Raw genomic sequence first — 12,718 nt, forward strand, 5'->3', positions numbered from 1 at the left:
GCTAATATTAAATATAGAGTTAGGTTGTCAAGGAAAACTGAAGTATATCCTCCAGGGGATTTTAAAATTAAGATAAAGTTAGCACTTGCTTGATGATTTAAGCAATGTCTAAGTGTGGTCTCTCATATTCACCAAGAATCTGAAAAACATATACCCTTTAGAGACCCTAAAAAGCACCATTGCTTTAGAGGCACTGTATTTTTAAAATTGCACCTGTCCATAGCCCTTGGCATGGCAAATAGTGGTGTATTGGTGATAATTAGGTGAGACTTTCTTCACCAGATTATATCTATGCAATGCATTCTTTCCTAAGTTAGTTGTAGTGTAATGCCCAAAGAGGTACATAAGCATTAAGAAGTTTGGAACCTGTGAACATAATATTAAGTTACAACATAGTACTTCATAAGATTAGATATGTCTATGAAAACTCAAAACATGACTTATCTTTTTTTTTTTTTTTTAAGATTTTATTTATTTATTTGACAGAGAGAAATCACAAGTGGGCAGAGAGGCAGAGAGAGAGAGAGGAGGAAGCAGGCTCCCTGCTGAGCAGAGAGCCCGATGCGGGACTCGATCCCAGGACCCCGAGATCATGACCTGAGCCGAAGGCAGCGGCTTAACCCACTGAGCCACCCAGGTGCCCCAAAACATGACTTATCTTAATGATAGTTTTTCTCCATCTCAATTTAGCCAGAAATTCTTTTCCTCAGCACAAATTGGATATTAATATATCCTATTTCAATAATAGGCACTAATAACAAGATATTATTTATCATGAACACATGTTCAAATAACAAATATTCCAAATATTAAACTTTAAAAAAATGTTTTTAAATAAAGAAATTCAGTCCCCTCAATAAGAACATAAGAGTACAGAAAAAAAGAAACAGAAGTAAAAACAACCTCCCATGCCTTTTGACTCCAGCTCACTGCATCCAAATTCTAACTTGTCAAATATGCCTGGTGGGTAAATGTGGAGGTAAGGTAAATAAAAAAAGGAATAAGGAAAACAGAGAACCAGGTTGAATTTGACAAGTAGTTCAGTAAGGTTTATGCCTTTACTAGAAAGATTAAGAGGAGGCATTTGAAAGAGGTTCTTAACTATGATATGTAGAAGTACAGACAGAAGAGAAAGAAGATACTGGAGGAGACTCAGCACAGAATAAGATTCCTTGCAAAGGTCTGGAGTAAGGAGCAACCGGTGAACTAGCTCAACAACTCCCAACCATGCTGGGTTTGATGTCCATGCACTGTGTTTCAAGATTTTATTGATGCCAAGATCATAATGGCAAGAGGGTCCATTTTTTTTTTAATGTAGCTCATCACTGTACTGCAACTGTACTATGACTTAGTAAAAGAACTACTCAATTTTATTAGTTATAGTTAAAAACTACCAATGAGAATAAATATTTCAGAAAAAAGAAGAAATTGATTGTTTAAATGCATAGCAGTTAAAATTTCTGCTGACTTGTTTTTTAAGAAATTGATAGAAATTTGATTTTTTAATTTTTTTAGAGATTTTAAAACGTGTAATTTTGTCTGTTTTACCCCTAATGCAAAAGCAACTCCTTAAAAGTAGATATTTAAAAAGAAAAAAAAAAGATATTCCATCATTTTGTAGGTCCTCCCTTTGAAAATATACCCAAGGAGGAAAAAAAAAAATCTTATTTCATTCTTTTTCATCATTGCAGGAAATAACTAATCTTTTACTTGGAACTGTTAATATTAAGGGTCATAAAGCATGTGAAATGCTCGGCACAGTGTCTGTCCATTGTAAGTGCTCAATTAACTCCTATTATTATTTTTTTTATTATAGAGTTGCAGATTCTGAGATACTACCACCTTTGGAAATTTGGACTTCACATGACTTAATGCCAATGTCCTGTTCACAATTCAAGTGGAAAAGCTTACCTCTTGCAAATGAGATTCCTTTTTCTTTGCAGATAAATTTAAATGTTTATCAAGAATAGAATAGTACTTTTCACTCTCCTTGTCAAACTTCTTCTTTCCATCCTAGGAGATGACAATAACAACAACATTCTAATTTGAGAATAAAACTGATTTTTTAACATTCCCATCAAATGTCCAATACAAGTATTTAATAAAGATTTAGTGAGCTCTACCTAAGCACAGAACCTGATGGAGTATGAAAAAGAATGTGAAACAAGTAATTTAAATATGTATTCAAATGTATTCAAATATTCTCAAAGAAGTTCGTGGAACTATATAGTATGGAGGGAGGCAGGCTGGCTATAGTAGAATCCCTCTGAGAACTTTATAATTAATTCTTAACACAAGATTCTGATCTAGTAAGTCTGAGATAGGGCCAAGAGAAAATGTTTCATTTATGCTTTTTGGTGGTGTCAGTGAGTTAATATGTGACCAGTTTGGAGAACTGCTCACAGACTCTTTTCAAGGAATCATTATTTCACAGCTACAAAAAGATACCTGATATTTCAAACAATTCATTCTTGATGGTGAAAAATGGACTTCTAAAAGCTGGCAGCATGAAATAATGAAATAAGATGTTTCAAAGTCAAACCAAAAAGATTAGCGACATCTTTATCATATACTTATCATAACTATAATAGCTGACCTTTGCTTTTCCCTAAAATTTCCCAAAATTACATTGATTTATAGGGAAAACTGTAACCAGGCTGGCCTTTTGTGGAAGAGGAGGACAACTCTACATTTCATCCTGTGGCACACACTTATACAAATGCAAATGGAATAAAATCCTGGGCATATAAACTTCTCCATCTATAAATATGTTATCCACCAGGTAAGGGTTTTTGTTTCATTTTTTAAATTTACTTACTTATTTGAGAGAGAGAGAGCCCAAGTGGGAGGGGCAGAGGAAGAGCAACAGAAAATCTCAAGCAGACTCTGCACTGAGCATAGAGACCAACACAGGGCTTAATCTCAGGACCCTTGTGATCATGACCGGAGCCAAAACCAAAAGTAAGATGCTCAACAGACTGAGCTACCCAGGTGTCCCAAACCAGGCAAGTTTTTTTGTTTTTGTTTTTTGTTTTTTCCATTTATGAGTCCATATAAAGTAAATACTAGGTAATCAGACATAAAATTCATTGGCCAAATAAGTACTGTTACTTGCTTTTATTTTAGTGTTTCTGAAAGTATAATGCCTGAACCACTTTAATAACAGTCAAGTATTTTTAAGCCTATTCAAAATGTAAATTCCTATTTTCACCATCCAGAGGTTCGCAAATTATTATTTTTAGCAAGCTCTATGATTATTATACATAATTCTTTACTTCATTATTTGTTTAAGTATTTGAAAGAGTTTAATAAAAAAAAATAGTTAGAAATGAGCTCAATTCACAACAGCACATACTAAAATTAGAACAACACAAAGAAGATTAGCACGGCTTCTGTGCAAGGATGACACACAAATTTATGAAGTGTGTCATACTTTGGGGGGGTAGCAAATAACAGGCTTCCAGTTATGGAATAAATTATGTCACAGGGATGAAAGGTACAGCATTGGTATATAGACAATGGTACTATAACACTGTTGTATGGTGACAGATGGTGGCTACATTTGTGGTGAGCACAGCATACTGTATACAGGTGTCAAATCATTATGTTGCACATGTGAAACTAATATAACACTGTATTGTACATCAGTAGAAAAACCAAACCATGAGAAACTGTGGACTCAGATAAACAAACTAAGGGTTTTGGAAGGGAGGAAGTGGGGGGATGGGTGAGTCTGGTGATAGGTATTAAGGAGGTATTACATGGAGCACTGGGTGTTTATGTAAACAATGAATCTTGGAACAGTACATCAAAACTAATGATGTATTTTATAGTGACTAATATAACAATAAATAAATATATATTTGGAAAAAAAAGAAAAATTTTAAGAAAATAGATGGATAATTATACAGAGGGACAGGAGAAGGGGAGGAAAGGAGAAAGGGATAAGAGAAGCAGGGCTCTCACCTGTTTTTCACATTATCTGAGGTTGTCAGACTGAAATTGATAGATCCAAGACAGTCTATTTTGATCCACTGGCACCTTTGATGTTTTTAACCTACTAGGATCTAGTTCCAAATATAGAACTTTAGAAGGTTAACTGATAAAATTACACTGAATGGGAAGAGCAAGTGGGATTGTACTGCAAAAATTCAAGTCACTTTTGGACCATTTAAGAAGTTCTAATATGTTTGTAAATTCAACTACTAGACCTATAAATGAGAAAATTCAAAATCTCCAAAGGATTTTCATTACATAAGGACAAAACGTGGTCCTACTAGGAGAAACACACACACACACACACACACACACAAAGAGTGGCATTCACATTAAAAAAAAAAAAAAAGGTCTACTGAGAAACTCACATTACAAAATGTGGAGTAGCAGACCCAAAAGGAAGCGGGGAAATCCAAGGTTAGGAAGGGAAGAGCTTGTCCTCTCTACAGTTGTAACAAGATACCTGGTGAACGTTTCACCATTTTCTCAGTGGAGTTTACTTTTTCATCCAGCATTTCAAGCACACAATTGACCTGCCCAGTCAACCTGTCAAAAGGGCTCTCTCACTAGCACTTTTGCGCTCCTTTTCTTTTTTCTTTCCTGGCCATCTCTCTTTTGGCATAAATGCTCATTTCTTCCAATTTCTACATATTCAAGTTACAACCACTTTTAGTATCCAACTCATACAAGACTCATTCACAAGTCCCTTCCATCAACTCTTTCTCCCTTTTGTAAAAGGCGAAAGATTTATACGATCTGAAGAGAAACCAGAGTATTCCCTTTTGAATACTCATAGAGCTTTATACGTGGGTTTCTCATGGTGTTCATGTCTGACACTGTAGCAGAGAAATTTATGTATACACCCTATCCTCCTTCAAACTGAGTATTTGAGAGAGTGCTCAATAAATATTTAATGCAAAAGTGAAATTCTTCCTCTTATTACACTGGGCACCACAATCCCTCACAGATATTCCATTTGTTTAAAAACAAACAAACAAAAAAACAAAAAACAAATATCCTTGATACCAGGGACAATTCCACACAAATAGTTTAACTCAATCACAATGTGCACAAATACTGGGGGGCAACCGATTGCATTATAGTATAGTACACAAGACTGATTCACTTTTTTCTTGTGCTAGGGGACTTAAAATTCTTTGCTATGCATAGAAGAAACTGGGTAAGGATAAAGAGAACACAGCTGCAGTGACAACACTAGTATCTTTGTTTTCCGTTGAGTGTTTGATGGCATTTTTGGAAATGTTAATTCAATGCCAACACGTCAGCATTCCTGGCAATACAAAAATCATTCCCAGAGCACTTCCTGGACTCTTATTCAAACCCTAGTGCTTCACACCATCAGGCCAGCAAAAAAGATCTACTCAAAGATTCCAGTGATGTAGAAAACAAAAACACACTTAGATCTGGCATAAAATTAAAGAGCTGAGTAGGCCACAAGAAGGACAACTATAATGTAGGGAAGCATGTTCTTAAAAACAAAGAGCATTTCTCCTTGAAATTCACATCTGTCCCAAAAGCCGTGATATACTCCTCATGGAAGCCAAGTCTCATTTGGACTTACTCATTTAACAACACACAGCTATGCTTATTCTTTGAGTTGTATGTTCTGGATATCAAACTAAAAATTTGCTCTGAAACAAATGCTGCAGACAAAAGAAAAATACCCATGAGTCTTTATTAAATGTTATATGTGATTCCTGTCTCATTGTCACAGCATGTTTCAAAAAGGGAGACTCCACTATAGTGTTACATATTCTGTAAATCCAGTTAATGGTCTTTGGACTAGGTAATCATTTAAAATGAAGTCATATATATGTATGTATATATGTGTGATGTTTGGATGCATGTGAGTATATGTATTATAAAATTTAAAAAGGAGATCATATAAAATAGCAAATTATTTCCCAAACCCAATTTTAGCTGGCAAAAGTATACGGTAAGTTCTGGATCTGCAATCAATCTGCTTTTCAAATGACACAACATTTACTCTAAGCACAGTGGCCATATTATATCTTAGCTACTAAGATTAGCAACAGTGGTTATGCCACACCCTCACTTTACACAGTAAAGTAAGGAATGGGAGGGAAACTCCAAGTGTCAATTTTACTCCAAATCTGTATATAGCCAAAAAAAAAGGTCAAATAATTATAAAAACTATAGCTCTACCATATAGTTCCAAATATAAAAATAAAAAACATGAAATTATACATAATTGTTAAAAGAAAGCCAAACCAATCCCTTCCAATGACTACAAGAGGGTACCAAAGATGAAGAACAGAATCTACCACAACATTTAGAAAATCACAAACACAAATTCTCAAAATGTTATCTAATTGCACTTTTTTCTATAGACCACTGCAAAGTTTTGTTTAAACAATGTCAGCAATGTTTATTTTTAATGTTGCCATGATATAAATTATTAAAAATAAAAAGTTTGAAAAATATTATATTTCTTTTTTAAAAACCGGAGCACTTAGGTGTCTTAGTCAGTTAAGCATCCAACTTTTGATTTCAGCTCGGGTAATCATCGCAGGGTGTAAGATCAAGCCCTGCTTCCGGCTCCACAAGGGCATAGAGCCTGTTAAGATTCTCTCTCTCCCCCTGCTCCCCACCCTGCTCTCATTCTTTAAAAAAAAAGAAAAAGAAAAAGAAAACAAAAGCCACGTATTTAGTTTAGGATTTATACATCAAATTTTAAGACTATTTCAATGTTATAATTATCAACCAAGATACTGTGAAATTTCCCATGCAACTAATTATGTCATGGTATTAGTACACCTATTAGCTAATAAGCAGTTTGCGTATATTATGAAAAAATCCTTCAAGTGAATGCAGAGCAGTAGAAATAATAATGGAAAGAATAGGGGTGCCTGGGTGGCTCAGTGGATTAAACCTCTGCCTTTGGCTCAGGTCATGATCTCAGGGCCCTTGGATTGAGCCCCACATCGGACTCTCTGCTCAGCAGGAGCCTGCTCCCCCCATTCTCTCTGCCTGCCTCTCTGCCTACTTGTGATCTTTGTCTGTCAAATAAATAAATAAATAAATAAAATCTTTTTTAAAAAATAGAAAGAATTATAATTAAAACAAATAGCTAAATTCCTTATTCAAAAGTACGTAGACTTCTTATAACTGGCATTGTGCTAGGTATTGAGAGGATAAGTTATAGCACTGAATACCAATCCTGGCTAGACATCTTCTTCTGATGGTTGGATTTACTCACTGATTAGAATGGCAGTCCAGGGCGACATTATCATCTCTAAGTCCCAAAGTGCCAGATGCTAGGATATTATGACCACATGCTGCATGGTTGTAGGAAACTTAGCAGTTAGGAAATTCCTAAGGCCCAGGAGATTCCTGGTAACCAGAAACCAAGGTTATTGAGAATCTTAGTATACCTCACACAGCAATGTCCCTCCTGTGGTAAGGCTATCCAACCATTCTCAGTCTCCTGAAACACTGTCCACCAAGTCCTTCCTCCTCAATATGCTGAAACATAGACATTCCAAAAGGTTTCCCTTCTGGGCAGCTGTCATACTATAATTCACCACAAATTCCTCATTTCCAATTACCCCACCACTACCACTACCACGTGATTAAACTCATAAGGACCAAGGGTTTCATATTGGCCTTTATGAATAATGTCTACAAACTGGAATAATTAAAAAAAACAGAAATAGATATGAAGGATATGAAGGTGTAAGACACAGAAGAGGAAGGTCCAAGGGTAACAAGCATATGAAGAATTGTTAAAACTCATTAGTAATTAAGAAAAAAGCAAATTAAAATATTGGGATATCACATTGTCTCAGATATTGACAAGAATTAGAAGGTTAATTAATGCTACATGTGTATGTACACTGAGTATATATGAAGATACAGGAGCCTTTATAGATTACTGGCAGAATAGTATGGTGGTGCAGACTTTTTCTAAAGAGAGATGTTGCACTACTAAGTGGCCCTAAGAACACAAAAAGTTCATAAACACAAACGAGGATATGCTTCTGTGGGGACAGGAAGATAGCTAGTATCTTCAGTGCTTAAGCAAGCGTCTGCCTTCAGCTCAGGTCATGATCCCAGGGTCCTGGGACTGAGCCTCACATCTGGCTCCCCGCTCAGGGGGAAGCCTGTTTCTCCCTCTCCTACTCCCCCTGCTTGTGTTCCCTCTCTCACCATGTCTCTCTGTGTCAAATAAATAAATAAAATCTTAAAAAAAAAAAAAAAAGAAGTAAATATTAAATGTTGTTGGATCTTAAAACATAATTCTGAGTTTAAGAACACAAAACAGGTAAGTAACACTAATTCATTTACATAAATTAAAAAGCCATGCATACAAAATGGTAACAATTTTACAAAAACACAAAAAAACAAAAATACACATATTAAACTTATAGGAATGGTTATTGGGTAAGGAAGAAAATGAGAATGAGGTATGAGTAAATGAATAAAACAAGAGAGGGCTGTGAACTAAAGGAAAATAGATAAAAAAAGGAAATTAATCAGGAAACCCAACATCTGACTGACAGAATTACTGAAAACAAAAGTGTCAGGAGAAAATTACCTAAAAAATAATAGATGAAAATTTCTGAAACTAAGAAAAAATTTTTCCATATTAAAATGTCACAGTATGTACAAAGCACAATAAATGAGAAAATGCCCATAAGACATATCATCATAAAATATTATAAACCCATGGATTAAAAAAAACCCTAAAAACAGAAGTCAAATAAAAATTATCAGAGATCAGAATAATGAATCCACAACATCATCACAGGAAATTAAAAAACAAAAGGGCAATGCATTCAAAATTCTGAGGAATAATTAATTCTAATCTAGATTTACTATATCCACTTGAAATGGCACTCTAGATTTAAAGGTAGAATAAAAATATTTACAAACATATTAAAAAATATTATACATGTACCATTTCTCAAAAAGATAGTGAGAGATGCGCTGCAGTAAAATGAAGGGCAGAATGAATTCCCAGAATTAAAATAATATGAACTTCCATGAAAACAGATGAACTAGTAAACCTATGAAAGTAGCCAGTTAAAATGAGAGTTTCAGGAGGAATGACTCTTTAAAAATAAATAAATAAAACAAATGTATCTAATATGTTCAAACATACTAAGATATGTTTTGTAATTATGTTTATGCTTTTGAGAAAAGAGAATTTTATGCTGATTTTACGAGCAAGCCAATTATTAACTCTAAGGAAAAAAACATGCAAGAAACAAAATGTAATCATAGAACTTGGTATGGCTTACCTATGAACAATAATTTCAGTATTATATAAACACTGACCACAAGTTTTAAAAAATTTGACTATATATTTGGAGGACGGCAGGAGCAGAAATATATATGGAGTAGCAGTGGTTGTAATGCTGTAAAAGTGTGTAATATTCATATTCCATTGTAGGTAAATTAATCTAATAATGTCTAAAATTAAAGCAAAATATACTGGTTTATTATTAAGGAAAATGGAAATTAATGTAAAATAAATAGTTTAAAGAATTAAAAGTGCTCGACTTTGTGGAACAGAACTTCAGAGCAGAGAGATGGGGTAGGAAGCTGATGTATTTTATAATTTATCAACCTTCACACATTACTAAATTTTTTAAAAAACTTTGTATACATTCGATAAAAATTAAATTCAATCTAAAAATAGGAGGAAAATAGGGAACTAACTTGCAGAGTGGGAATATATAGAATATATATATGAAGAGGTACAGAAATATAAATGTTAAAAGGGTACTAAGAAAGGGATAGAAATTAGAATACAGGGGGAAGAAAATTTTCTATGGGTATGCTAAACCTTGCTCACAAATTAGTTTTTTTATGAATTCATTAATTTGAGCCTTTATGAAATCCCCATTTTGCAACTGGTACTGCTACTCAGGCTGACTAAAGCTGAGAAGAAAACTGAAAAAAGGGACCCATCTTTCTTAAGTGAATGCAAAGTGGTAGTTTGAATACCAGAGCTCCACATGCAAACCCTACAAGGTAAAAGTAAGTATCCTCATTTCACAAACATGAAAACATTATCAGAGAAGAAAAGCAATCTGAATGAGATCACAGAGTTTATAATGGACAGAGTGAATAACTAACTGAAATCAGTCACGTAGTTCCAAAGCCCATGTTATTTACACAGTGAAATGCAGCCTGGAGAAGCCTGAAAATGCAGACTATAGCACTTCATTTTAACTCCCTTCTCCTTAAGAAAAAGGCCAGGGTGGGGCAGGGAGGCGGGTGTCTGAGGAAGGAGGCGGAGGAGATTAAGAGAGTAGAGAAAGACTTCTGCTTCTGATCCAGGGTATAAGGAGCTCAGCTGCTGCTGTCCTGTTCTAAGAAGTAAAAAAGCTGAACGAACTGAAAGATTAATAAATCTTCTTAGATGTTTCAGAGTAATAAGGTCACAGGACAAACCACTGCCCCCAAATTTAGAGGTCCAGCTAGGCAGATACAGAGAATCATAATTTACTGGAGCAGAAATCCCCCTGGAAATCTATACTGGGGTAGAAAAACATGAACTGTAATTAATTAGAGAATTGCTGGAAGCTCAATATGTAAGTCTAGAGGTGAAAATTCCAGGGGGCCCACTCATACAGCTCCCCCTACCCAACCTCCCCATACACAATTTTGTTAGTTTTATACTAGGAGCTCAAAGAAATTCAAGAATAGAGAAAAATCCCCTCCTGCTGCCTACAGTATATACAGAGAAATAACCATTTTAAAATATGCCAGAGCATTCTGTTCTTCTTGGGAGAAACTATTTTGCCAGTTTCTACTTATTGGTTTTTTTTTTCTTTTAGAATTTTTTATTTTTTTATTTATTCATATGAAAGAAAGTGAGCATGTGTGAGTCAAAGCAGGAGCAGGAGGGAGGGTCAGAGAGAGAGGGAGAAGCAGGCTCCCCACTGAGCAAGGACCCCCTGAGCCAAGGCAGCTGCTTAACTGACTGAATCACCCAGACACCCCCATACTAGCATTAAAGACCTGCAGGAAGGCAAATGTCTAATTCCAACACCCTCTAGCCATTCTGTCTCATCTAAGGCAGAGAAGAAAGGAGCTGCTAAAAGGCAAAATAGGGTGTGAAGGGCAAAACAAGTATCAGAAATAGAGTCAGATATGTTGGCAAAAATGTTAGCATTCACTAGACCAAAAGGGTTTTTTTGTTTTGTTTTGTTTTTGTTTTTTTGTTTTTAATTTGAGCTAAGGGCTCAAAAGGAAAAGTAGATAACATGCAGGAACAGATGAGTAATAAATAGAGATGGAAATTCTAGAAGAAATTACAAATGCTTGATATAAAAAACACTGTTACAGAAATGAAGAATGTCTTCGGAAGTAAAATGGACATGGCTGAGCAAAGAAACTTAAGAATGTTTATTAATAGAAATTTTAAATGTTAAATGTTTATTAATAGAAACTTCTAAAGCAGAGAAAAAAAAAATCCAAGAACAAACAAAAACCAGGACATCTATGAATTGTGGGACAACTACAAAAAGAAACAGAAGAAATAAGCAATAGCTAAAGCAATAATGACTGAGAATCTTCTCTAATTAACATCAGACATCAAACCACAGATCTAGAAAGTTCAGAACCAGGTAGGTGAAGCACCCAAGAAAACTATACCTACACATTACACATTCAAGCTGCAGAAAATCAAAGATAAAGAAAAAAATCTTGAAAGAAACCAGAGGAAAAACACCTTATCTAGAGGAACAGAGATGGGAATTTCAACCATCTTCTCCTCAGAAAGTATGCAAGTTAAAAAAAAAAAATAGAATGAAACATTTAAAGTACAGGAGGAAAATATCCCAACCAATCTAGTTTTCTACAACCTCTGAAATTCTCCTTCAAAAGTTCAGGCAAAATAAAGATTTTCTCACACTGAGGAAAATTTGTTGCCAGTAGACACACCTTGTAAGAAATGTTAAAAGTTCTTCAGGAAGAAGTAAAATGATATAGTCAAAAACTGGGACACATACAAAGAAAGAGCATCACAGAAAGAAGGTAAAATAAAAATTTATTTTTCTTATTCTCAGCTGAGTTTACATAATAACAGCTTCTTCAAAGTAATAGGATCAACTATGTATTCAATTCTGTATGCATACAGAATGTTTGTCTATGTATAACTGAAATGAAGGACAGCAATGGTACAGGGACTGAAGGAAGGAATTAGCAGTATTTTGCTATTATAAGGTATTTGCACTATCTATGAAGCAGTATAGCATTATTTGAAAGTGGATTTGGATTAGTTATAAATATATATTGAAAATTCTAAAGCAACCAGTAAAAAAAGTTTTAAAGAAAGTATAACTGATATGATAAGAAAGGAAAGAAAATGAAATACTATAAAACACTCAAATAAAACAAAAAAGACAGAAAAAGAGTAGGAGACAAAAATATAAACAAAGAATAAAAGCAACAAATGGAAGATAACAAACATGGTAGATACTAATGCAACTATATCAACAATCACTTTAAGCATCAATGGGCTAAATGCACAGATTAAAACAGATTGTCACAGAGGATCAAGAAATGACTCAATTATATATTGTTTATAAGAAGCCAACTTTAAATATAAAAACATATACATTCAAAGTATAGGAATAGAGAAAGATATACCCTGCTAACACTAATAAAAAAATAGCAAGATTAGCTATATTAATTTCAGAAAAAGCAGACTTGAAAGCAAAAAAAA

The 12,718-nt window shown here is 34.4% G+C and overlaps 1 protein-coding gene across 3 annotated transcripts in view; it reads right to left on the bottom strand.

Annotated features, from left to right (window-relative positions):
• ARHGAP42 (Rho GTPase activating protein 42) overlaps window positions 1-12,718 on the bottom strand; it is a gene marked incomplete at its 5' end in the record, with an annotated part of 285,594 nt that overhangs the window by 91,789 nt on the left and 181,087 nt on the right. For 2 of the 3 annotated variants that reach the window (XM_082683336.1, XM_082683337.1), the window contains one exon: window positions 1,912-2,013. The exons of the other annotated variant lie outside the window; for it this stretch is intronic. In XM_082683336.1, the coding sequence (XP_082539462.1) occupies window positions 1,912-2,013 (102 nt within the window). The remainder of the gene's footprint in view (window positions 1-1,911; window positions 2,014-12,718) is intronic. 3 annotated transcript variants of the gene reach the window in all.

This window comes from Mustela nivalis (genome assembly GCF_964662115.1).
Source record: "Mustela nivalis genome assembly, chromosome: 9".
NCBI lineage: Eukaryota > Metazoa > Chordata > Mammalia > Carnivora > Mustelidae > Mustela > Mustela nivalis.